The following is a 27,392-nucleotide window of genomic DNA, read 5'->3' as shown; positions in this document are numbered from 1 at the left end:
AAACGGGCTTTCTGCCTGAACAGATACAATTATATCAAAGTGACAAAACCCTCATTGGATGTGTTTGTACAACAGTTTTATTTACAGTGTTAAACAAGTTATGTGAATGAGTAGTTTATCCTCTGGCCGCTTTGTGCTCAGAGCTAACAGACTCACAGCAAAAGGGTCCAGCCTTTGTTGGGGGGTGGGGGGGGGCAAAAAGCTAAAGCCATCTTTGTCAGTGTAAAAGCAGGATATACATTGTTGTCATAATTTAAAAAAAACTAAACAAAAAACAAACTGTCAGCTAGAATTAAAACAAAAAGGAGGGGCACCTTGGGTAAGCAGCATTTTCACAAACCAATAAAACAGTCAGTATTTTAACACTTTTGTCATGCCCCTCTAAAATTGTAGGCACCGAGTTTAAACATCCAAAAAGACGAGACACATGGAGGCACGGAAACAAAACCTGACAGTACATTCACATACAAGAAAAGAAAAATCTTTGAGACTTCAGGACGGTTTGGGTTTGCTCTGATGAGGCAGAAAAGAGTGGGGAAAAAAAAAAAACGACAAAGCAAAGCCTCATTTCTTAAAAAAGGCACTGCGGGTGATGGTGTACAACAGGTGGTGAGGCTTTCGTTTTGGGGGTTCAGCCAGTGAAAAGACCTGCTGCTGAGGCACGCTGGTCGGTATGGTGACGTGACGCTGTTGAAGCGGTGGAAGGTTTTGGTGGTGCGGTGGGATGGAGGCTAAAAAGGTTGAAAGCATGACAAAAAAAAAAAAAAAACACAATTACAAAAACTAAGTTAAATTAAAACCAATTGAAGAGCATCTTAACAACATGAGGCAAAATATTTTCCTTACTTTTGAGCTTCCCATGTTTGGGTCTTCTGGCATTAGCAATGGCCTGTTTCCTTTGTTCTTCACTGATATCTATTCCTGAATTGAAGAAAAACAAAAAACAAAACATAATACACCTTCAGTTCAAAATATTTACCGTCACCCACTTTATGGCAACAATTCATCTTTAATTTGACATCTTTCCACAGTGGCTGTTTGTATTCAGAGTGACTCACCCATCTCTTTGTCCTCCTTGACTCTGTGTCTCTCCTTGGCAAAGGCTTGTAACCACCTCTGCTTGTCCTGGGCCTTCCTGCAGCACAGCATGCACATGAACTCCAGAGTCGAGGCGTGGCGCAGGCGCAGAGCATTCCTCAGGGTCAGGCCCAGGTCCGGGTCCCGCCCGTCGGGCACCTCCGCCACCTCCATCTGGTCCATATCCAGCCGTCCACGGTAGTGGAGCAGGTCCCGGCGCAGGACGTCTTTTTTGCAGTAGACCAGCTGGTGGTCAAAGAGGAAGAAGCTGCGCTGCTGCATTTTACCTTGCCGGACCACGAGGGTGAGCTCACCAGAATGGATGAGTTCAGAGCTGCGCTCCAGCACGTCTGGCCCCTTCAACACACATTCACTCACTTTACATAAGTTTGGCAAAATATTTCTAAAGTTAATATCCAACAAGTAGTCGTGCTCACCTCCCAGTGCAAAATAGCAACCTGCCAGTGAGCAATGGTGTCGATACTCTCCAGCCGCCTCTTCCTCTCATTTATTAAACTGGCGACATTCTTCATAGCCTCGTATGCTTTACTGACACCAGTGTGATCACTGCAATCAAACAGTAAGGCACCAGTGAGTACAAGGACCCCGTACGAAAAATACAATGTCTAAAAATACTTAGACAACCAGGCATTTCTTTGATATTTTCACAAAGCAGAACATTTGTACGATGAGAAAATAATAAATGGTGCATTCTTTTAAACCAAATCCAATCAAAGTGTTTGGTGATGCGTTTCTCAGCAAAGATACCGCCCTCAACTGGTAGCTGCCATATTTATTCTTTATTGTGAGTGCACAGATTCAGAAAATGGCACCATGTAAGGATGAGGAACATGAAAACATAGCTCAGGTCACTTCACCCTGTCTTTCATCCTCCCTCGTGAAAGTATAAACATTTGTAGTTCAAACTTCACATAAAATCTGAGTGAGTTGTGTGCAGAGGGGTGGATGTGTTCATGCGAGTGCTGGGAACATAGCTGCTGCATAACAATTTGTTTTTATTTTCCTCTGATTTACTGCTTCACTGTGCAGCTGGCCTTTGAACAGCGTTAGTGCCAGAAAGGAGGAGCCAAGCTTAAAGGCTTCGTTTACAAACCGATGTCCGAGTTCAGCGAATCTAAACATTAAGATTTCTGTGTGCAAGGTAAAGAAAAAGATGGAGCATTAATAATTACTGAAGTGATTTAAAACAGCGTTGGTATAGCGAGAGTAATTGTGTGCATCTTGATTAGATTTTGAAAGTGCAGCGGATAAATAGTAAATGTAAAGAACTTCATTGCTATAACTAGCTTCAGTATACACTGTGGTAAAATATGTTTTTTGTTGTAGCACGTAGTATTTCTAAAGCAATAACCAAACCGCTTATGATCCATGCAAATCAGCCAAAACTGTTTTCAAATGACCAATGTCATTCACTATCAGTGACGCAGCAGATCAGTATATTTAATGTAGGCCATTCAGTTGGCATGAAGTGTACCATGACATCACATTTATGTCAAATATCAAATACGCAATAAAACATGCTCATGAATCAATTATTTTTACTAGTTAGTTATTCTTGCAGACAAATTTAATCACCTGCAGTTGAAAAACTAATCAACCCATGAACATGTGACTCTTACAAGCATGGAGATAACCCGGGGACTTCTGTTTTTTTGCATGCGTCTGTGAGAGTAATATAACCTCTGCATGAGCATATTTTAACTGAGCACTCAACATTTGAAAAATGTGATGCTATAGCATAAATGCTGATGTAGAGTCTTTACCTGTGTTCTTTAGGTGTGTACTTGAGCAGTTCTCCCAGCTGCAGTGGGTATTTGCAGATCTTCTGGACAGGTGTGAGTAAGAAACCAGCGATGGAAATGTCAATCATCTGTTGCAGCAAACGGCAGGCCTCGAAGAAATGTTTGTATTTCCCCAACTTCATGAGGCGCTGCAGCTCAGCACAGGCAGCAGGATGAGTGTTACAGTAGTCCGAGTAGATTGAGAAGCCTTCCCCCTTTAAGAGAAACAAATATTACATGAACAAAGCTATTCTGTTGATGACACTGGGTCTGTTGAGCTTTGCAGAGGATTTTAAGTATTGTCACAACCTGCAGGAGAAAACAGGAACCTATTTCACTGAGATGGGGTTGTTCTCTGTTGTAATTCTTCTCCAGATCTCTGAGGAACTGCCTCTGGAATTTGTAGATGTCCTCTATATTGCTGAAAATGGTCTTCAGTTGCGGCTCTGTGAACATGTCAGGATGTTTCCGGCACTGACGGATGTAACCCTGAAACAAACAAAACCAGCATTATTTATACCCACTCCAGCCATGACAAGTATCAAAAGTAGCCAAAAGGTGGTGCTATAGAGCACAAATAAACATTTTGGGTAAACATATTGTAATTTCTGGAAAAGTAGCCACAAATACTAGGTACGTACTGGAATTTAGGACTGTCTTAAAGTTTTCTGCAAATTAAGCATGAGGGACCAGCAGACGGAGAACATTGGGCAATACCTCACAGATGTCTTTCAGGTGTTTGATGTAAATGCGTTCAGTATTCATTATTTCCTGAACCACATTGGTTCTCATCTGCTCCTTGTGCTGAGTACTGTGTGCGTCCCCGGGAACTGGATCTTCCTGGCCCGCAACGCTCTCCACACTCTCAGCGCTCGAGTCCTCTTGGTTAACGCGCACCTGAAACAAATCCACCAGAGAAAGAACAGAATAGCATTATCAATACTCATTTTTAAATGGGGGTTTTTTATTGATAAAAGCAAACGAATAAAACAAATTCCTTTACACATTTCTGGAGATTTAGTGAACTCAAATAAAGATCTACAGCTCATTATGCAAACTAAGTTAATTCCTACAGGAAGAACAATAACTACTCATATGACAAAAGAGTACTTCACATCACTATAGTAACAACATGTGCAAGCTTAAACAGTCAATGCTCATCAATCACTGATTCAGCAACAAGCAATTACACAGCAGATGCCCATCTGCCAATCAAGTCACTTCACCATGGTTACCACAACCTGCCTAATTAGGACTCAACTGCCAATCACTTGTCGTCACCACAGAAACCCACCGGACCGCTGAGGTTTGAGCCTTTAAACACACTATTCAGAGGACTGCTGAGGTTTGTTCGGAGCTAAGCTGGTTTGCTGGTCTTTTCTGTGCTGCTGGAGAGCAAACATGCATCACACACAGGGAGGTCAGAACGTCCACTTACCCTAACAAAGCTGGAAGGGAACCAGGCTTCCCGGTCAGCTCCCCTTCCCCACCACCAGTCCTTATGTGAGGCATCCAGGACGTGGATAACGTCTCCAGCCTTGAAGGCCAGTTCCTGCTCCTCCATGGTCACATGATCCCAGAGAGCTTCAGCATACACCGCATGGCCAGAGCTTATCCACTGAGGAAAATAAACATACAATTACATGGACTCTTAAGCCTAAATCTAACATTTTAAGATTATGCCTAGTCATGCGGACATGGCAGCGGTTGTCTGTTCTGCTGAGCTGTGGCCAAATATTTTGCAAACACAAACATTTTCTCTTGGCTGCTCATGACGGAGATGAACAGCAAGATAAAATGCTTCATTGTGAATTTGATGCACAACTTTTGGAGATGAAAAGTTCTCCTCGACCTCACCTTGTTGAGCGCAGAGAGCTCAACTCCCGGCTGGAGGTAGGGCGTGACATCATTGAGTTCATCAAAGCTTCCCATCTCCTCCTCGCTCACGCTGTCATCGAGTGTGGCAGAGCACCCAGACGTACCATCTGCGACATTCATGCAGAGATTATGAAACTGCACGGCGCCGACACAGAAAACAAGTCACAAATGCACAAACACCCACACCTGGCTCAATGTCAACATTTTCTTCCAACACGCTTATTGACATTCCTCGACCCCCATTTGCTCCCAGACAGAAATGTCTGAATCCTTGTTACACATAAACAAGGCCAGTTCTTACCGCTGAGCACTCTGTGGAGTCTGCGCCGCCCCACACGGTCCAGCCCGATAGGGGTGCTCTGGGAGAGCACTGAGGGACGAAACCGGGCAGAAACGCCTCGGTAGGGGGGAACCTTGTGGGAGGGGATTGGCGGTCGTGACAAAGCCTGCAGAGATGACAAAAACAACAACAAAAAAGTCACTTTTTTCCTCGAGGGCCGGTGTCCTGCAGGTTTTAGACGTTTCCGTGACCCTGACAGACATGGCTGGGTCATTAACAGTTATACTGACCTTGAAGTCGAGCTGATGACGAGCATTGATTAGAATCAGGTGTGTGGAAACAGGGAAACATTTAAAGCATGTAGTACAGTGGGCCTCAGAGACCGACTTTGGACACCCCTGACTTAAACCAACACTTAAAATAGCATCTCTCTGCTGAGCATGGTGATTGTTATGATACTAGCGAAGGTTAAAGGAACAAAACCAGTAGAGTGCACACCTGGCGCCCCTGCTATCGTTTAAGGTTGATCAAGTTAATGTATTCATGTGATTATAGTTGTAGGGAAAAGAACCAAACAGACAGGCAAAACTGGTATCGGCAGGTTGAAGGAAGCCAGAAACCAGAATTTGGAAAGAACATTGCTAATGGTCCAATTGTACTAAAAATGCAAAGAAAACAAATGGTGGGCAGTTTAGTTTTGTTTCCCCCACTTTTGAAAACATTGAGAATATGTTAGTGCAATATTTGACACCATCTTGACCAAACGTCTGTATCTTTAGATGGAGCAGGAAGACCTATCATCATAACTGTTTGCTCTAATTTAACAAAATTACATGGAAAACAAACTTGAAAGTTACATTGTACAGTGGGGAGAACAAGTATTTGATACACTGCCAATTTTGCAGGTTTTCCCACTTGCAAAGCATGTAGAAGTCTGTAATTTTTTATCATAGGTACTCTTCAACTGTGAGTGATGGAATCTAAAAAAAAAATCCAGAAAATCACATTGTATGATTTTTAAGTAATTAATTTGCATTTTATTGCATGACATAAGTATTTGATCATCTGTCAACCAGTAAGACTTCCGGCTCTCACAGACCTGTTAGTTCTTCTTTAAGAAGCCCTCCTGTTCTCCACTCATTACCTGTATTAACTGCACCTGTTTGAACTCGTTACCTGTATAAAAGACACCTGTCCACACCTGAACCCAATAGAAAATCTTTGGAGGGAGCTGAAAGTCTGTATTGCCCAGCGCCGAAACCTGAAGGATCTGTATGGAGGAGTGGGCCAAAATCCCTGCTGCAGTGTGTGCAAACCTGGTCAAGAACTACAGGAAATGTCTGTAGTTAAGGATAATTGCAAACAAAGGTTTCTATACCAAATATTAAGTTCTGTTTTTCTGATGTATCAAATACTTATGTCATGCAATAAAATGCAAATCAATTACTTAAAAATCAAACAATGTGATTTTCTGGATTTTTTTTTTTTAGATTCCATCACTCACAGTTGAAGAGTACCTATGATAAAAATTACAGACTTCTACATGCTTTGCAAGTGGGAAAACCTGCAAAATCGGCAGTGTATCAAATACTTGTTCTCCCCACTGTAGTTCTGTCATAGCAGTTCTGCTGCATTTTTTTTATGTACCAAATGTCCAGTTTAATCATACGAACCTAACTGAAGGTTTTAAATAACACAAATGCTCGGTAAAAGCTGGAAAAGCTTACACAGGCAAGGTGGTCCTCCTTCAGTTCTGCATCTGCAGAGAACAGATCCCCAGCTCCTGCCACTGAGATGGGCCGCTGCTTCTGAACATCCCCCTTTATACCGCTGCTTTCAGGGCTGTTTCCATTTCCGTGATTACCGCAGCCTTTATGCAGCAGTGTATCTGCTGTCCTTTCCTCATGAAGCAACTCTGCTGCTTCCTCAGGGATGGAATGCTTCCTGGAAACCAGCTGCGCATAGTCAGAGATGGGCCGAGGTCTTGGGCGCCCATTTCTTCTCCTGGGCTTGACGGCGGGCGTTTCTGTATCTGTGGGAGATGTGGGGGATACGGGCGACTCCGGGAGGCACGCTGAGGAGACGGAAGGTGTGCTGCTGGCTGCTGGAGAGTATTCCTCTGTTTGCAGAAGTGACTTTTGTTCTTGTCGATACGATGTCACCTGGGGGATTAAAGGAAAATGTTAAAAGAGTAACCAAGAGCAATGACTGACTTTCCCCTGTTCAACGACCTGTGACTGCACAGGCACGTGGTGCAATGATGAGGAAGAGATATGGAACTTGTTGCAGGGGAAAAGATCTGTTATTAAGAAACTGAGCAAAATGGTATTTGAAGTCTTGAAAAGTCACAACTTTTTTGTCAAATCTCCAGGCAGAACAACTTTATCAGGATTCTCATGTGAAACTTTATGTTTTTGTTAGTAAAGTCATGTTGACTGAATCAACATACTGAACACAATAAAACCGCAAGCTTTATCAAATCCAAATTCAAACAAAAACTTGAACAGAAACTGCAGGAAAATATATTTATCTGCTGACATGCATACGTCAGCAGATATCACACTCCCAAGACTCATATACTGGCGAATGCTTAGAGGAAAATCACAACTAAGACTTTTATTCATCAAACAAACTCAAACCTCACCTCTTGCTTTTCCCGGTCTGGGTCCGGACCCCGGCATAAACACTGGAAAGGCACACAGTGTGCTAGAACCATTGTGAAACACACACAAACACTTGCTGGTCTATGGTTCCCGAGGCCAAGACCCTACATTTTTCTGAGGCCGGCTAAAGCTCATTGACTTCTAAAGAAAAACAGGGCTGTTTTTTCAATTCATCGTAAGAGAAAAATCTGACTTTTAGACCTAAAGACATTGACTAAAATTCTGTTTGCTGTCCTGTCTACTTGGTGGTGCTGTTAGCCGTCTCAAGCCTGGAGTTCATGGTGCTGGACTTTGATCTATGGAGCTACGTCTACAGGGAAGGGGGAGAGGGAGAGGGAGGGCTGAGCTCAGTCTGAGCCTTCCACCCTCCCACAGGAGCGGGACTATGGAGCCATTTTGCGCAAGTGCCACTAATCATAAACAAAGCCTAATCATTAACTCTCTCTGCTCCTTCAGGCTGCCAGGCAGCACAGCACCCAAATGGCTTCGGCATGTGACTCTGCAGCAGCAGAGGTCGGGATACAAACACGACTGACACGAACAGTAGGGTCAATCATTGTTATCACTTTGACGTGATATATTTGACACACACACTTTTCTTTTTTTAAAACATACATGCGCCATACTGACAAGTATCACCTTGCTGTGAGAACGTATCTCAGTAAATTTAAAGATCACTGCAAAGACTGAGGTTTCATTTCCTATGACATGGGTCAAGGTCATGGAGATACTCAACAATGATAACACTAATATAGATGATAAGAGGTTCACTCTTTCCTGTCTTTACTGCTGCCCCCTTTTGAAACAGTAGCACCTTTATCTGGCAGTTTATTTATAATCCCATGCATCTCTGCCCATTGTTTATTATTTTTAGCAGGAATATATTTAACCCATTCAGACCTGAGGTAACATGCATGCTTTTACCCTTTGACACAAACACATATTGCTTTTAAAACTGATAACATGAGATAGATGAAAGTAATAGTAAAAGATTAAGGTTTTTCTCAGATCGTTCTCAGATGTTTCTTTAAATAAGAAACATCATATGTCATCATTTCCTTGGGTGTAACAGAATATATCCTGGGTAAATAAGGAAAGAGGAGAAGGAAAACAGTTGCTAAGTGATGGACTAAAGCTTGTGCCTCACCTCATCTGGTAGCGGGCTGCTCTCAGTCTGTCCTTGGTGTTGTAAAGGCTCTTTTTGGTTGAACGTAGATGAAATACATTCAACCATGTGATTATAACTACCTGTTGTGGCAACAGGCAGCATCAGCGTGTCATGATGTGCAGAGATAGCAGGATAAATATGCTCTGTAGTCTCTGGGGGCTCCGAGGAAAGGGGGTCAATAATAACCGTATGTGGTTCTTGGCTGGTGTAGTTCTCTGGTTGGTGATGAATCAGAGGAGCGTGTTCATGACAAGAACTGACCTGAACAGCAGTCGTCAACGGCCGACGCTGTCGTTCACTGTTTTGTAGGCAAGGTATGCGGCGAGAATAATCGTCATGAAGGCGGGTCAATGGTGACAAGGGAGACGGAGAAGTGGGACTGGGGGAAGGACTTCTCCTGCGTCGGACAGTTAGATCAGTCATGCTGCCAACTAGCTTCAGCATCGGTGCCTTGGTCTTCACCAGGCCTCTTCTGTGGCCACCGGCATGGTCCCGGAGGTCCACCGAAGAAGCGCTGGATGTCCTTTGGATGTTTGGTCTCCCGTTTAATGAACTATTCCTCTGGGGGTCTTCTTGGGGGGAAGGAGATGGTGGTTTGCGTCTAAAAGGCGCCTTAAATATGTGAAGGTTCTCCGCACTTTTGCTCAGTCTGCTCAGAACCTTCACGTTTGTGTTTTCATTCGGTTCTTCTGTTAGGACATCGGCCTTAGATGTCTGACTTAGTTTCTCTGTGGTAAGTGCAGTTTGATTTGGGTTACTTCCGACTTGTCTTCCATTCATCATGTCGAGTAAACTGATGCGTCCTGCTCCGTATGCTCTCCTGATGCTCCTGGAGAATCGAGAGTTTCGTGTGAGACCATCTCCCTCAGTTTCTTCATCATCATAGTCTTCAATATCTGAGCCATACTGGCTTGTCGCAGCAAACATTTGCCCTGTCAAATTTCCATTGGACACATTATATCCTTCTGCAGTCTTTGAATGAAATGCTGCATTGGCTAGACCGGGATTAGTACCGCTCACCGCTGAGCCATTAACCAGTTCCTGTTCAGGTAAAGAGACATGTTCTCCATTGTGGCTTATTGCCCCTTTACTCTGGATACCTTGTAGCACCGATGATCGTAGTTTTTTAAAGGAGTCAACGACACCAAACCCTGCGAGTCCTGTCGCAGGAAGGGGGCCGCTGTTGCTGTCATTGCTGTGAGTTGAGGTTGGACTGTCAGTGGATGGACTGTGAGAGGAGACGGGGATCTTCCTTGAATTAGAAAAAAGCCTCATGATTCTTGTGGAGTATGGCTTTCCTTCTGGCTGAACAATAACAGGGTTGGACCAGGCGGAGGAGTTGATGCCATTCAGTCTGTTCTCATCAGAGCAAGGACCAGCGCTCGCTGGCTGTACCTGGGCATTGCATCCAGACAGCAGATGTGGAACTGAACTTCTCTCAGCGGGGTTCGGAAACGGATACACATCACCGCTCCTGATCAGGAGATCAACTTTTGAGCTGTGAAGACAAGGGATTGGGTCTTCGCTTGTGGACAAGACCCTCTCCTTTTGATCTGCCTGCAATACAAAATACAAAACTGCATTTAATGACCTTCAAATGCTGCATGATTGAATTAAAAGTGTTATTGATATGGCTCTATGTACAAGCTGCATTTACTGATCGAACAAAAGTAGTTTACACAAACTGAAATGATTATACATGCTTTTTGCTGAATAAAATGCATTATATAATGATCTATTAAGCAATTACTGACAAACTGAAAACCACATGTAAGTATGCTCAACTGCATGGTAACATAGAAATGATCTATTGTGCATTTACATGATAGTGTCCCTTGTGTTTCTATGTAAGATGAGTAATGGAGAGATGACAGAGCGAGACACGGATAAACAAAAAGACAAGTATTAGTCAGTGGCTTCAGGGTCCAAAGGAGAGGGACATTTTACTGAGAACACAACATGTATTTGTCCTCGTTGCTGTATGTCAATGTCCAAGGAAGGCTGAGGCCCCGGCTGGGGTGGCGGGGGTGCTCACTTCAGCTTTATGTGTGTTTGATGCGGGGCAGGGGCTAATGCTGCTGAGGCTTTGAAGTGCAGCTTTGTGAGCGTGACTAAGCAATGAAACTTCCTAATCCATTGTGATTAATGCAATAAATTGCCCTTTTTTTCCCAGATTACACAGAAAATGAGGGGGCGGTGAAGGGGAGGGCTGTGTGGTGCTCAGATGTGTGACACTTTTGAACTCATTGCTGAAAGCAGTTGCAGTGGATGGCAACAGACTAACAAAATACAAATATTTGATAGTTTTCACATTTGTTTTTACTTATGCAACAGCTTTCGTCTACTTTAACTGTTCTAGCACTCCTTCGGTCATTGGGAACTTTCAAAACGGCACCAATATTGCAGAGTGAGAATATACAAGGGTTATTTTAGTATTTATTGGAATAAACACCACATACTTTGAAACAACAAGACAATAACCAGTTATCTTTTCACTACACTACATTATCTGTATTGTAAAACAAAAGTGCAATACTGTAAAACAAAGCACAATATATACACAACTCACCTTCTATTCAAATCTGCTTATTCTATTGCAAAATAAATTACTTAAGATATACAGGACTGTCTCAGAAAATTAGAATATTGTGATAAAGTCCTTTATTTTCTGTAATGCAATTAAAAAAACAAAAATGTCATAAATTCTGGATTCATTACAAATCAACTGAAATATTGCAAGCCTTTTATTATTTTAATATTGCTGATTATGGCTTACAGTTTAAGATTAAGATTACCAAAATATTCTCATTTTTTGAGATAGGATATTTGAGTTTTCTTAAGCTGTAAGCCATGATCAGCAATATTAAAATAATAAAAGGCTTACAATATTTCAGTTGATTTGTAATGAATCCAGAATGTATGACATTTTTGCATTACAGAAAACGAAAGGACTTTATCACAATATTCTAATTTTCTGAGACAGTCCTGTATTGCAGATATTGTTTTTATACTGCACATGTTTCTTTAATTTACTGATATTATTTTATTTATGTAGCTCATTATTTCTTGTAAATGTTCTATCTCTCACTGGACAGGATGTTTTTTTTTTGTTTTAAATCCACATATATGCACAGGTCATCAAGGGTTAGCAAGCATCCCCTTCAAGGGTTTGTTTCTATGTGTTGCTTAGTGTGCACCGTGACCATTTGTTGAGCCATCAAAACAAAAGAAGTAGCCACTAGATTCAATTCCACTTCTAGTAGCAGCCTTTTTTTGAAGATCTCTGAAAGATCCACCCGTCATCCCAAGCATATAAACTGATTATTTTCTTGCGGCCTCCCAAGAGCTCCTCACCTTGCAGTCATTAAGTCACCATTTTTCATCTGAATGCATCAGTGTGGAATCTGCCAACATTACAGACAGTCTTACCTAAATTAGCACATGAACAGTGCATGGTTTCATCTTGTCCATTCGACTGGTCAAAAAGAAACCATGAAATGGCCTTAAGATAAGTCACTAGAGAGACAGATACAAGTTGAGAGTCAGTCAGATGCAGATTCAGATATGGAGTTAAACATCAAAATCTGATATTTGACATCTCAAACATGGCTGTAAGTAGCATTCTTTATTTGATATGTCATGTTTATTTTGTCAGGTGGATGTTATGTCTTGCCAAATACATCATATAATCATATAAAAGTCATCATTATCATGGATTGCATGATCCATGAAGATCACAGGTGGCTGCGATTCAACGGTTTCTTGGGGCCACACAGACAGTATGCTTGCAAAGAATACTTTCACACGGATGTCAAATGAACAGCTCACGATCATTAGTGTCAACAGCTGCCTGGGGGCACTTCCACTACAACACAAAGGGGCCCCAACCAGTTAGCTTTGACAACGGCTATCATGCAAATGCAGGCCTTTACTCTCTGTGGTGACAAGTTCAGTCTGCACTGGTGGCTTCTTCTGACTTTTGGGCTTTTAAAAGTATCAATTGTAGGACCATGTTTGAGCTGCAACAGCACTGCATGCAAAGAGTAGCAGGAGTTTCTGGAACGTTCCCATACTTCTCCATGCATGTTTAGCAGCAGATGAGCTTTCTCAATCAACCTCTCTGTGGGATCTGCTGTCATTTCAACCAGCTTTCTCCATCACGCTGCACACTTATGTAAACACAGAGCCACCGCTGCCAAGCACCGCTGCTGACAGACACTAAACACCGCTCGGGAACAATGTGCTGCTTTCAAAAGTTTGCTGAATTGTCTTCTTGTGCTTTCTCCTCCAGAGTAGCGGAGGAATCAAAATATGAACAAAGTGGGTGAAAAAAAAAAAGACAACTCCCCCCACAGAAAACCACAGTATCAATCATTTGATCTCATTTTGATCCCCTATCTTTCTGCTTTGCAAGAAAGATAGGAGGCATTGGGAAATTGTTTTTACAGCACAGGTAGCTTGTTTTTGTGCTGAATGCTCTAGTCATGATTTCCAACCAACTGTCCGCTCCTTCAATGCCTGTAGGAGGTGCCTACTGTCACGCGCCAGTTGGCATCTCCTAATTTTTGGCAGCGTTGTTTGTGAGAGCCAAGCTGAGAAGGGTGGTAAGATGCTCTTACAGTCAACTCCGCCTCCGTCTCTTATTTGGCCTATATCTACAGGCTTGAGTGTGGAAGACAGCTTAGGGACATGTATTATATATTTTTTTAATTCAGTGAATGCATTAATCTCAAAATACGCACCAATACACATGGTAAACATACTTTTATTCTCAAAAGTCAAGACTTTTGATATTTATGGTAGGTAAGAAGCAAATTCAGCATTGAAATTTGCAGGTATTTTCTTGTGTATACTGTAACCTCTACATCATATCATTTTTATAATATAAAAGGTTATATAGGAGGTAACATTATAGATTGGGGGTTAGCACCATTGCCTCGCGGCAAGATGGAGACTTTTTACCTGAAGAACTGACATTTAGTCAATAAATCAACTTACCTATCAACACAAAAATAATGTGCCTTTTTAATAATTGGGTAATCCAAATAACCACAAGCTTGAAACTGTAAGAATATTTAGCTTTTCCTTAACCATTTACTTGAACAAAATCAGCAAATACTCAATACTTACAAAAAAAGGCAGAAGAAATCACGGCTGTCATCGGATAAATCCCACTTAAATCTATGTACTATTTTTTTCCATCTTGAATAAATCCACAGTACAAATATATATTTAATAAATGCATACTTTCCTCCACCTCCAGTTATTTCAAAATTAAATTAAAGTTTTAAAGAGAATAGCAGATGTGATATATTTTTTCTGTGATTGAAATTTAAAGGGCAGCTATTTTGAAAGTTCAACATTCAAATCAAATATAAAACACGTGCATGTCTACAATCATACACATTGCAGCTATTTAAACTAGCATTACTTACCTGTATGGTTACGTCACTTCCTACAGTCTGAGAATGCTCATCAATTTGAGGACTTTTAACTATTCTATGTTGCCCACATGCCAGGATCACTGCCTCATGCCAGCTTCCTCTTGCTAATCTGTCGGTGGGAGCAGCACACTAGAAGATCTGGTCCAGAGTTAATTAAGAGCTCAGGGAGGAGTCCCACCCCCCCACCCGTTCCCGGAAACACAAACACTCACACACATGGCGGCCAGCTGGAGCCATCCTCAGATTAGACTCCCAGAGTCAGGGAGGAACATGCATCCAGATACATAAACATGTACACACTGACTTTAGGCACAATCTTGTGTACATGTTGCATTCCAGAAAACACATTTGCAATTAGTCAGCGCATCCATTCACGTGGTACTCAGCACGACCTGCAGTTATACCCATGTGCGCTCACACACGTGTGCGCAGAAGGGAGGAAAGCATTTAAATGAAGGACTCACTCCTCTTATGCAACACAATCTAAAATGTGTTGTGTGAAGCGACCGTCTGCAGAGGTACTGCTCAGCTTAAGGCTATGACAAAACTTATTTAGACAAAATCAACTGAGCAATAAATTGAAAACCCCCCACAGATAAGGTACCAAGGGAAAGTTAGACTCTTCATTTTCTTTCTCTGTAAATTTGAGACAGACATAACCACCCTGGAGCACAACCATTCCACTGTAAGCTGTCACTTTTCCAGTCTGTAAATGTTTTTGTCTTGATGAATAAATGCTGTGAAGAGGACACTCCTATCTAGTATGCTGTTAAACAACAACAGATAGTGTTTGAGGAAACAGATAGGCTGATTAGCTTTGTCGGTCTGTGCAACCAGGGTTTTTGTGAAACTTAAGCTGTAGTAGCATGTTGAGCTCAAGTTGAAAAAGTCACTGTATTTTGTCTTTCAAGTACAAGCGAATGTTTAAGTGCCTTTTAATATTAAGCAACACTTGACATTAGTGACTACTATGAATCCATATTATTTTTTTTGTGCGTTGCTGGTTTTGAGCCAACCTTTAAACCTGTCTCCACTTGGAGATAAAAAATGCCAGCAAGTAAGCTCTGAAGGGAATCTATCGTGGGAGGATCCAGTGTGTGCAAGTGGGAGTGCATATACTCTCTTCCTCCGCCATTCCAGAAATAATCTGATTAGTGGAGCTTTACCAGTCTGTGTTTGGGACTGGTTTCATCTACACATGATAGTCTAATCAGGAGGAACGCTTATCTATTCGGCACTGATTGAATGACACCTAAAGCTTGTAAACAGGCCATCGGGCCTTTACTGCAGGGGGTAACTAAGCCTGTTTGCCTTCATGGCAAAAGGAAGTCAACCAAACATAAACGTTAACATATTTCATTTTAAAATCACACGCTGGATCAAGTGATCTTCTTTTCGAGTGATGTCCCTGAGATCTGTAAACTCTGCAATCTTTTTTAAAAAACTGCTAAAAATGCATCTTTTTAAACTTGCTTTTGTTTAATCTTTATATTTTATGATTTGTCCTGTGTTTTATTGTGAAGCTTTGTGATTTTTATCTTGAAAAGGTGCTATATAAACAAAATGTTACTTTACTTACTAACTTATCTCTACATTTATTTTACTTATTTAAAGAATCTGACTTGATTTTGAAATGGATCCCACATGGATCAGGTGAGCGCTCAACTTCAGTTTCCAGGTTAGAGTCTCAGACTTGTCTACGACCTAGTTCCTCATTTTTGATCGGGCACAAAGAAGGCGCATATGAGACACCACGCCCCTTCCTATGGAACGTGGGAACTACAGGTAGAAGCCAAATCTGGGAGTGCCTGCACTCTCACTCAGGCAACCACATACTCAACTGATCTGCAGCGGACTGTCACAGAGACAGACAACCAGAAATCTAACACCACACAATGTACAAGGCTTAGTGGGGACAAAAAAAACAGTGAGCCTTCTTGTCATCAACCTATGGTGTAACCCGACAGCAATGCCACAACAACTGAAAGGATGGTCCATCAACATTCAAAACACAAAAAAAACTAAAACTTTCTCAAGAGGAAGCTATTTACTGAAGGAAGCTGAAGTCTAAGTGTTGGATTTTATGTCAACCCAAAACCAAATTACTATGGTACAATCTCATTATAATGGTTTACTCCTGTAGTAAAAATCATGAGATTGGATTAAAGGAGGACACTGACATGCAACGGTGATTACCAATGAAAAACCTCAACATGAGATTTCATGGGAAAAAAGTGTGACTCATTTTTCACTCTTAAGCATAATTTGAAAACAAGCTCATATGAGAGGGGGTTACACTGAATAAAAACTCAGAGCTCAAGTGCTGTGTTTATTTCTACGTTAATTTTCTTTTCTGCTGATCCAGAACGCTGCCGCCAGAGTCCTTACAAACACCAGGAAACTGGAAAATATTACACCGGTCATGAAATCACTACACTGGCTTCCAGTGAGTCAAAGGATAGAGTTTAAAATCTTACTGCTGGTCTACAAAGACCTGAATGGTCTTGGACCAAAATACATGCTGGATCTGTTAGTTCCCTATGAAGCTCCCAGACCCCTGAGGTTCATCTGGATCTGGTTTGTTGTGGTTCCCAAGAACCAGAACCAAGCAAGGTGAGGCAGCGTTCAGTTATTCTGCTCCTCACCGGTGGAACAAACTTCCTGTAGACCTGAGGTCTGCTCAAACTGTAGATCCTTTAAATCAGGCCTAAAAACATTACTGTTTACTGAAGCGTACTCTTATCATATCCAATATTTTACCTCTTTTCTTTTAATTGTATTTGTAATTTACTGTTTAATTGTGTCTTGCTGCTTTTAATGTTAATGTAAAGCACTTTGAATTACCTTGTGTTGAATTGTGCTATACAAATAAACTTGCCTTTCCTTTCCTTTCCTTGCCTTACTGGGCCGTTGAGCTCTTTGTAGTAGCTGGCCCAAACCCCCTCCTGCACCAACTCCCAGCTCAGCCTGGCATCTCCCACATCACTATAACAACCACCGCTGTAATGCACCACAATAAAGGCTGATTCATGGTTCCGCGTTACACCAACGCAGAGCCTACGGCGTAAGGAACGCGTCGCCGCGTAACCTACGCCGTAGGCTACGACGTAGATTTAACGCGGAACCATAATTTAACTTAACCCCCCCAGGTCCCATTTCAGACACACGCCCGAGATGGGGAATCACTGCAGCTACACATATACAACATTTAAAATTGATTTGTTATTATTTCATCTGTTACAATTATGATGTACCCTGTAAAACTGCCACCCCCCCTTTCCATCCCTTATGTCATTTCATCAATGAATGTGGTTTTACTGCTATTTCAACATTTAGAGTCATCACCAGAAAAATAACACCAGAAAAATAACTTATTTGACAATTTTCACCTGTTTCAAGTAAATTTTCACTTGAAATAAGTAGAAAAATCTGCCAGTGGGTGAAAAAAGTGAAAATCTACTTGAAACAGGTGAAAATTGTTGTTTTTTCCAGTGATGAGTCTTGTTTTAAGTGTAATGAGATTTTTTTTTACTAAAATGAGACATTTTAACTAGAAATATTAAAAGACAAATATTCTTGTAAAGATTTTGAGTTTTTGCAGTGATCCATTTTACTTATCCTGTGAAGGACAGAGTCACATTGTTAAGAAAACTGTTTTTTATCGTTGTGTTTTGGCTGCATTTAACTGCTGCTATGTCATTCCTGCAGTATTTCTGCAGGTGTTTTGGTCACTGCTATTATTTGTAATATATTATATTATTTGTAATCAGCACAAATTATCTGTCCCCATATGATAAAATCCACCACCCCCCCTGATTGTTTTTTACAACTCGAGTACTGGATGTAAGTCAGAAAGAAAGAGAAAGAGAAAGAGTCAAACTCACATTGCTCATAGTGGCTGGAGTCTCCTGACCCTTCAGCGGTGTTACTATTCATCCCTGGGGAAGAAGCGGTCGCCCCCCTCCAGCGGTCCGCCGCCTCTCTCTGGGTGTCCTCTGGCCAGAAACATGTCGGTGTTTGGTCCCCCCTCACACACACTCAAACATGTCGGTGTTAGTTCTGCCTCACACACACACACTGAAACAAACGCCTGGCTGACTCCTGAGACACTAACTCGGCTAGCGACGCCAGCTAAGCTCAAGACCTCGCTGATGAACTTCTTCTCAATTGCGAAATGTCTGCGGGGGTTTCTAATTTCACTTCAGCGAACCGGCAAAACTCGTCTTTGGTCAAGTGACTGCAGGAAAATGGTGAATCACGCGACTTATTACTCAAGAAGTCGCTCGCTAGTTCGTAGGTAGATCCAGTTGAAAGGGATCTTGGAGCATCATCGATGCACTTGTTGCTGTGTTTGTGGAGGGGGCGGGGCGTCAAGGGGTTGCCGTAGCGCTGATTGGCTGACCGCGACGTGATGGTCTGCTGACAGCCAATCAGAATTCACCCCGAAAGACCCCCTGATAAGTAAACCACGCCCACCTCTAACGCTCCTCAGTGAGGAGGAAAAAAGAGTCAACAAGGCTGCAATACTTCCAGCTGTCAATCAGGACAGAAAAATAAAGAGGCTTCCTCATGGCAACGTCACCGAATCACACCAGGAGATGTAATGCCTCTATGGCAAGCCGTTTTGACATTTAATGGCTAAGTTTGACTATCCGGAATTATCTGCATAACCAGGACAGTGCAATAACTTTGTTCAATATTACACAAAACTTTTTCTCTCCTGCATCGCACTTTCTATTTTTATTTTTATTTTTTATTTTTGTTTTTACCTTTTACTTTTATGTTTATTTTTATCTTTATTTTTTATTTTCTTCTCTTTTTATCTTTATAGCCTATGGGTGTTTGGCTTTTTGGATGTTTGATTTGTAAATCAAACACCCAAAAGCCACCGTGGTTAGCACTGTCGACTCCCAGGCCCGGCAGGGGGCCTTTCTGTGTGAGTTTGCATGTTCTCACCGTGCTTGCTTGGGTTCCCTCCGGGTACTCCGGCTTCCTCCCACAGTCAAAAAACATGCATATTAGGTTAATTGGTGATTCTAAATTGCCCATAGGTGTGAGCGTGAGTGTGCATGGTTTGTGTGTTTATATGTGGCCCTGTGATGGACTGGTGACCTGTCCAGGGTGTAACCCCTGCCTCTCACCTGAAAATAGCTGGGATAGGCTCCAGCAGACCCCCGTGACCCTGAAAAGGATAAAGTGGCTATAGATAATGGATGGATGGATGATTTGTAAATTACAATGTTGTGTGTGTGAGATGGAGATGTCAATTTCCCCGAGGGAACCTCACAAAGGGATTAATAAAGTCGTCTGAATCTGAATCTGAATCTGAATCTACATTTTGACTTCTCCGAGTAGCAGCGGAAGAAACTTGATGATTTTGTCAATGTTCTTTATTGTAACAAAGAGACAGACTCTTCATTTTCATGAGTTAGAAAAAGAAAAGAAAAGATAAAAGAAGACAAAAAACATGATTCATTTTTCCAACTACTAAATGATAACATTAAAGTAAATTACAAGTAAAAAAACAAACAAAACAAAAACAAAATCGTGCAAATAATCATTTAGCTCCACAGAAATATACAGAATTATTGGCAGTATTTTAATTTTAATATCATTTAATGAACAGAATTTGAAACATCATCAGAATGAATAAAAATGAGGTGCTGAAGAAGGGATTAAACACTCACATGTATTTATTTAAGGCATTTTATGCTTTCTTATGGAAAGTATCATGAAAAAAAGTCTAAATTAAGCTCCAAAGAGTATGAAGCCAGAGAAAGTGGTGTCATCATCTTCATCAGCAAAGAGGCCATTGAACAGTTCTCCCCCAACGACCTGAAGCCACACCTTGTCCCCCACCTGCAGGTGCAGCACAGCGCCCCCTGCTGCCTGGTCCTCGCTGGCCTGGTAATTATCCGTGGTGTGGATGATTTTAACCCCATTCTTCACCAGAGCGACTTTCACGTTTCTGGTATACACGGTGAGGTGGTAGGTAAAGTAGTACGCACCTGCCACTGAGCACGTGAACCGCCCTGTTTGTGGATCGTAGTGATTCTGATCGTTGTAAATAATCTTGTCGAATCGGATCGGTGCATTAGGGGTGGGAAGTTTAGTTTGTGCTGTAAGTCCTACAGAAAAAGCGCTTTTAGGGATGATTAGGGCATCTCCTTTTTCACCCCTATCGCCCTTTTCCCCTCGAGTCCCTCTGTCGCCACGGTAACCGATATTCCCTTTGTTACCTGGAACACCAATATCTCCCTTAGGGCCTGGCTTGCCAGGGGGGCCCAATGGTCCCTGAATTCCCCTGTCGCCTCGGAGGCCAATTTCCCCCTTTGAACCTCCATGTCCAGGTGGCCCAAAATCTCCTTTAGGTCCTTGAGGTCCAGGCATCCCGAGATCACCCTTATTCCCTTTCAGGCCAATGGGCCCTTGCACTCCTTGGGGCCCCATTTTCCCAGGAGAGCCCCGTTCTCCATTATCTCCCTTTTTTCCTTTGGAACCTGCTGGACCAGTAGTACCTGTAAATATCAAGCACACAATAAACACCCCTTTAATTTTATACTTTATGTTATGATAGTCTAAATACATATGGCTAAAAGAATAGCTCATACACATTCTATTGTTTTGTAGATGAGTTATTTTGAAGATACCTACCTGATTCTCCTTTGTCTCCCTTGTTGCCATCATTACCTGCTGCACCAGCAGGACCAGCATCACCTTTCCATGAATGATATATGGATAATGTTGTTATTGCAACTTGTGTCTTTTACTTGTGAATTTACAATATATGCAGTAAAGTTCAATCATAAACAAAATATCTTAACATCGAAACTTACCTTGATCCCCTTTGACACCTATGAGTCCATCACGGCCATCTCTGCCAGGTGTACCATTGTGGCCAGGATCACCCGGTATTCCAGGGTATCCACACACACATCCTTTACTTTGCGCTAATTCCTGTGCAACACATCTGACTGCAAGGAGCAAGAGCAGCAGAGTGATCCTAAACTTCAGCAACATTGTCTGACGGAGCATTCAGATTTTGGGAAATACAAACATAGCACACAGTTCGTCCAATAACCACCCGTCTGACTCAATGGAATTCATAAAGGGAAAGGTGCATGAGAAAATCCAACAAAACACAAAGTGGAGTGGAGCTTGAGACAACAGTGAAGTCCCACCTCTCACAACGTTTTCAGTGGTCAGTGTTTTTGGTTTACTGATTGACTCTTCCTTATTAGTTATGCTAGACTGGTGCCCTTTTAGAAATGTCTCTAGTCTAGCTGAGGCTAATAATAAGCTCAGACTTACAAAATGAGTGGATCAGAGGTGAAGAGGCTTGCATGAGCTGGGTTTCTATGCAGTGGAGCAAACAGGATATTAACCGTTAGCAATAACAACATACATTGCAAGGACATCTCCTTGGCAGGATGTCACAATTATTTTGTGAGAAATTAAAATTTGACCTATAAAGGGGTGCCTTTATTAGCTTTTGCTTTTTAATTTAAAGGTTAACACTCTATTAGTCTCTCTTTTGTCACTGTATGCTGATGGTATCTAAATGTGAGTTTATGCGTGCCTTTTTTCATATATGCAGTCTGAAGAACCAATGATCAGGAACAATTGACCCCATGAATTGGATAACAGACATAAAATCTGACCTTTTTATATCAGTGGTAGCCCCCCATTTAGATATTAAAAAAGACACGGTTCCCAATTAAATGTTTGATCATTGGTATTTAACGTCTGTTGAATTCCCATCCCAGCAGTTAAAGCTGAGGAGGCTTTTATTTGTTGAGATGTGAAGCATCTTTAAGAAACAAGAAAGAAAATGCAGAGAAAGAGAAAGAAAAGAGAATGAACAACTACAACATAGAATACAGTCAAGCTTCTTTAATGCTTTATAGCAGTTTTTTATTGTTTGTTTTGCAACATCTTCCTCCAAGGTAATACCTGTTAATAAGTAACACTGCTGGAACTGGAAGAAATTTGATATCTTACTAAAGGTACTGTAGCAAGAAAAGGCTTGTTGCTGCTCTGGCCTGGATCAGAAACCAGCTTCTAACTGATCACGTTGTGCTGTTGAGTCCTTATTAGATTGTGCACTGTGAATAGAAAAGGAGGGATGGGTTACAAGGGAGGGGCTGGAACATTTACTGAGATAAGGAAAAAGAAAAATACCCCAGACTGTCACAGTAAACACACGCCATACACCCCTGACATCCTATCTGACTCCAAGTAGCATACAAGACTGACACAGGTATCTTTTTTTATCCATTTTATTTTTCATACTTCCTCTAACAAGCCTCCAGATATAAATATATTTCAAAAATATAAACATAAAACACATAAAAGTGCACATTCAAGCAATGTGTTCACCTGGCACCAGAAATGGAAACTTGGCTTTCATACATGTTGGCTACTGCACATTTACTTGCTCACTGTACACAAATTAGACACAGTATGGACAAATATTCAACCCAACTAACAAATAACGAGGGCATGGCTCAGAATGAATGACACTTGTTTGAAATTTGACCTAATGTCTTAAGTCCACAGCCAAGTACAACATGAGGTTTATTTGGTCACAGAATATATTCCAACAAGTCTTCAGAGACTTACTCAGCTCCTTTAAATTTAAGGATTAAAAGAAAACACATACACACACACTCAGTGACAGAATCTTCTATAATAACCCAACACATTTTAAATGCATTTAAATTTAAATAATAATACATAACATGTGTTATAACAGTAGTTTACAGTATCTCTGTTAATACAGTATGTGTACAATTCTGATGTCTTATAGGCTATATCACTCAAAACGTCATGAGACTTTCAAATTCAGCATGAAGTAAGCATTTGGACATATAGTTAGTCAGAAAACAAGTAACGGGGATAAAGAAAGAACAGTACATAATAAAAGGTGAGAGAAGAAGAGGATGAAAGCTTGAACAAGGAGCTCTACAGCAGCTGACATCATTTTTATAAGACGTGGAAAGAACACTGTTAGGCAAAAGCAGCAATTCCAGGGAAATCCGGGTTAACGTGGCAGGCGTTACAAGCTTAGGAAAGTTTCAGGGAGACAACATTGGTGGTGTTAGTATAAAATAAGGCCTGGCAGCAGGGAGACTTGCTGGCTTGTCGAGGTTCTACATGATCTGACGGTGCATGCCATAGCCTGTCATGCCAGACTGGGAAGCCCCGCGGTTGCTGCCCATCTGCAGGCCGATCAAACTCTGTCCTTGCCGCAGCTGTTCCTCAGTAAACTCTCGTCGATGTCCCTGGGCTTTCCTGCAGATGTATAAGAAAAGTGTCACATCGTTAAGCTGGGGAATCTTCATGTGTGAAACAGTGACAGGTACAGCTGTGGGGATATCAGACTCTCTTGATAACTTGAGGTTTTTCATTACCTGTGGAACCAGTCTGGGTCACCTCTGTATTGACCATCGTCCTTTGTGACAGCCAAATTCCCCAGAGCCACTAGGGTTCTTTGCACTGCTGCCAAGTCTTTTCCTATAGCCAGAACATTTTGTAGAGACATGTTGTTTTAGAAATTAATCTGAATACCTTTGTAGGAGCAGATATAAAGACATCAGAGGCTTAATTGTAAAAAGCAAGCTCATTTGTGATCTTTTTTGTTTTCTACCTTCCCAGAGGTCCACAGTTTGAAAGATGTCTGTGGTTGTGACGCCATAAGCTTCTGCTGCTTGCAGGAAGTGAGAGATCTTCTCCATTTGTTTGAAGGCCATTTGGGTCTCTGGGATTTTTTTGATGGGCTCCTTTCCCCTCGGATAAAGACTGTTGATGAGTCTACACAGAAGCTGGAACAAAGCAGTCAAGAATCTGCACCTGAGCTTGACTGATCACAGCATACGCTACATTAATGGTGTCTCTGCTATTCACAATAAAGACATGTTTAAGAATAAGATGTATCAGTGTGTTACCTATTGAATTAAATGTTTGTGTGGAATTTCATCTCTCCAGGTTTTCTATAATGTCTCATGATATGGCATAAAAACAATGCAGCACAATGGAAGATTACCTTGTTTGACAGATTCATATTTAGATATTTCAAAGCTCAGTGTTGATTTTTAAAATTTGTATTTGATTTAATAGACCTATGACATTAAGAAATTCAAAATGAATGTGTACTAACTGATTTTTTTAAGAGGAGAAAATTGTTTTCTCTCTCCCTCTTTAAGCATCCACATATTTGTTAATTACTTAATTACTTAATGTGACAAGTTTCTTAATAGATCAGCCCAAGGCCAAAAACCGTATTGAAGCCTTAAAAATAACATGACACACGAATCTGACAACATAGTGTGCTCTTCATAACTAAGTCTATTATATCGTATCTTAAATAATTTAAGGCGTTTCTATTTTAAGTATCTTCATGCTGCAGCCACTCACTGTTCCATCCATCAGCCATTGCTGGAAGTTTTGCTTGCCGGCTTGTGGTTTCTCCAGGTTTCCTCCACACTGTGCAACAATCCAGTCGACCAGCCGTTGCTCCAAGTCATTGTCATACTTCTGATCAATCTTCTCCTGCACCTCCCGGCTCAGTCCGTAACTGGGCCCTCTGTTTGCCATGGCAGGTCTCCCAACAATCTAGTGCACTGATGGCGTATAGCTGAAGAGATAAATGGGAAAAATCATTAGATAAATGTAACAAAGTGCTTTTCTATAATTCTTATCCCCACAGTGTTCTGGATATAAGCCACATCTATTGCTGAAACATTTTGGTTGAATTTCCCCAACAACTAAATTCTGTTGCATAAACCAGTCACGTAGTGATAAAAATATGCAGGTTTCCCCTCTTGAAGGTCCTTGCAGAAGCATCAGTGGAGGCCATACTGTACTGTACAAGAGAGAAGGGTGTGGTCACTTGGCTGCTGTCCCGAGCAGGGGCAAGCCCTCATTGCCATGGCAACGATCAAACCTGTTTCCGGCACTCTGAGAGCAGTGATGCGCCGAGATGCTGGTTCATATGACCTCCAATGGGTAGCCACGCAAATTTAAAAAAACAAATGCATTTGAACAAAGTTCACAGTCCTACAAAACATACAGTCATTCAATGCAGAACATTTCAAATGTAGCTCTAATTGGCATGAAATATAGTTTAATTAAATTACGTCAGTCCTCTGTGACGCATTTGTGAGATGTCCGTTTACTCCTCATAGGACTGTTTTTGATCCATTGAGCGCAGTTTTTGAAGTTAAAATCAGTCAATTTAAATTAAGCCCCACTATCTTATTTCTCAAAGCAACATTATTGCGCATACTGCAGCTTATTAAAAAAAAAAAAAAAAAAAAAAAAAAACATTTCCAAAACCAAAGTAGCTGTCCAAAGCGCACGCATGGAGCTGTTAACACCGCACGGTTCCATGCAATAAACGTTGTGTATCAGCATTTACAACGCACATAAAGTGTTGTTATTCAGAAAGAGCACGTTTACTCACTGCAGAGGACCGTGCGGCCGGAGTCGTCCTGTGTCACCGTGTTAATTCCGTTGAGCTGGGCAGGGCTGAGGGGGATGCTGCTGAAGTGCTGAAGCATCCATAAAACGCAGCACAAGCGCGTCGGACCACACCGGAGCTGACTTTGTCCGGGAGGGGCGAGCCGCGGGTTTTATATGCCTGCTCCTCCAGGAGGGGTCCCTAGAGACGCTCAGCAGACTGCGACGTGACTCCTCTCCCTGACGGAGGTCCTGGTAGTGCACGCTCAGCTCTGTGCAGCGTGAAGTGACCCTCAGCAAACACATGCACACGATTGTGGCAAATCAATTCAACTGCTGCCTGTCTCTGTTAACCAATACTGGACAGCTCTGCTGGAAAAATAACCCCTCTTTTTGATCTTATCTTCTCAACTCAGACTTTATTATTGGCTTCTGAGACAAACAATTTCACCTGTTGAGATAACTTGGAAAAAAACAACAAAGGTTCATCTAAACCTTTTAAAGTCTTCTACAAAACATTATGGATTACTGTTTCATTCCATCACTTATTGAGTGATGGATATGACCCTATTGTCTCACTAGGGACAATATTCTGACTCACTTATGTAAATACATACGACAACTACAATACAGGAAACTTGGATTTCGGCCACATCACTGAGACTGTACTCATCAAAGTCTTAAATTCATTCATATTCATCTGAATAATGATGCAGGCGAATCCTCTGTTATGGTATTACTGGATCTCAGTGCTGAATTTGACACAGTTGATCACAACATGCTACTCAGCACATTGGAAAAGTGGGTGGGACTTACCGCACTGTGCTTCAATGGTTTAAATCTTACTTGCAAGATAGGGCCTTTTTTGTGTCAATTGGAAACCATGAGTCTGAGAGAACCAAGATCACATGTGGGGTTCCTCAAGGGTCCATTCTCGGACCGCTTCTATTCAACATCTATGCTACCCCTAGCTCAGATTATGGAACATCATAACATTTCCTACCATACTTATGCCGATGACACACAACTCTATATTTCAGTGTCACCACATGCAGTCCCCTACTCTCATTGAGTAACTGTATTCATCAAATCAATGAGTGGATGTGCCAGAATTTTCTCCAGCTAAATGCAGAAAAGACAGAGGTGATCATTTTTGGCCCTAAAAATGAAAGGGAAAAGATCATCGCTCACCTTGGCTCCATATCATTGACAGCTACAAATCAAGCCATAAATCATGGTGTAATTATTGACTCAGACCTGAACTTCAACAGCCATCTAAAGTTTATCAGTAAATCTGCCTACTACATCCTAAAAAACATAGCTAGAATTAAGGGGATTTTGTCTAAACAAGACATGGAAAAACTTATTCATGCATTCATTTTCAATAGGTTGGATTATTGCAATGGCATCTTTACAGGCCTTAACAAGAAATCTATCAGGCAGCTGCAGCTGATCCAGTACGCTGCCGCCAGAGTCCTACAAACACCAGGAAACTGGACCATATTACACCGGTCATGAATTCACTACACTGGCTTCCAGTGAGTCAAAGGATAGAGTTTAAAATCTTACTGCTGGTCTACAAAGACCTGAATGGTCTTGGACCAAAATACATGCTTGATC

The 27,392-nt window shown here is 41.6% G+C and overlaps 3 protein-coding genes across 5 annotated transcripts; all 3 read right to left on the bottom strand.

Annotated features, from left to right (window-relative positions):
* Positions 1 to 59: 59 nt before the first annotated feature.
* spata13 (spermatogenesis associated 13) lies at positions 60 to 18,638 on the bottom strand. Of its 3 annotated transcripts, none has more exons than XM_061713674.1 (13): positions 18,197 to 18,638; positions 8,848 to 10,425; positions 6,765 to 7,199; positions 5,059 to 5,203; positions 4,737 to 4,864; positions 4,318 to 4,497; positions 3,597 to 3,776; positions 3,189 to 3,368; positions 2,862 to 3,094; positions 1,515 to 1,644; positions 1,059 to 1,434; positions 847 to 921; positions 60 to 731 (listed from the first exon to the last, which is right to left on the bottom strand). In XM_061713674.1, exons 1-13 carry the CDS (start codon positions 18,203 to 18,205, stop codon positions 565 to 567), a joined length of 3,816 nt encoding a protein of 1,271 aa, XP_061569658.1. In that variant the 5' UTR covers positions 18,206 to 18,638; the 3' UTR covers positions 60 to 564. The 3 variants fall into 3 exon arrangements, with proteins under 3 accessions (XP_061569658.1, XP_061569659.1, XP_061569660.1); XM_061713675.1 differs by lacking the exon at positions 18,197 to 18,638 and adding an exon at positions 14,304 to 14,407; XM_061713676.1 differs by lacking the exons at positions 8,848 to 10,425; positions 18,197 to 18,638 and adding an exon at positions 7,682 to 7,979.
* A 1,248-nt stretch (positions 18,639 to 19,886) lies between these two features.
* On the bottom strand, positions 19,887 to 21,434 carry c1qtnf9 (C1q and TNF related 9). The gene is made up of 3 exons (XM_061713612.1): positions 21,149 to 21,434; positions 20,967 to 21,029; positions 19,887 to 20,830 (listed from the first exon to the last, which is right to left on the bottom strand). The coding sequence occupies exons 1-3, from the start codon at positions 21,345 to 21,347 to the stop codon at positions 20,061 to 20,063; spliced, it is 1,032 nt and encodes a 343-aa protein (XP_061569596.1). The 5' UTR covers positions 21,348 to 21,434; the 3' UTR covers positions 19,887 to 20,060.
* A 1,132-nt stretch (positions 21,435 to 22,566) lies between these two features.
* Positions 22,567 to 26,021, bottom strand: tagln3b (transgelin 3b). The gene is made up of 5 exons (XM_061713124.1): positions 25,777 to 26,021; positions 24,729 to 24,948; positions 23,962 to 24,136; positions 23,726 to 23,828; positions 22,567 to 23,606 (listed from the first exon to the last, which is right to left on the bottom strand). The coding sequence occupies exons 2-5, from the start codon at positions 24,906 to 24,908 to the stop codon at positions 23,465 to 23,467; spliced, it is 600 nt and encodes a 199-aa protein (XP_061569108.1). The 5' UTR covers positions 24,909 to 24,948; positions 25,777 to 26,021; the 3' UTR covers positions 22,567 to 23,464.
* Positions 26,022 to 27,392: the final 1,371 nt, after the last annotated feature.

This window comes from Cololabis saira, chromosome 22 (genome assembly GCF_033807715.1).
Source record: "Cololabis saira isolate AMF1-May2022 chromosome 22, fColSai1.1, whole genome shotgun sequence".
Lineage (NCBI taxonomy): Eukaryota > Metazoa > Chordata > Actinopteri > Beloniformes > Belonidae > Cololabis > Cololabis saira.
This window is presented reverse-complemented; position numbering and strand designations above follow the sequence as displayed.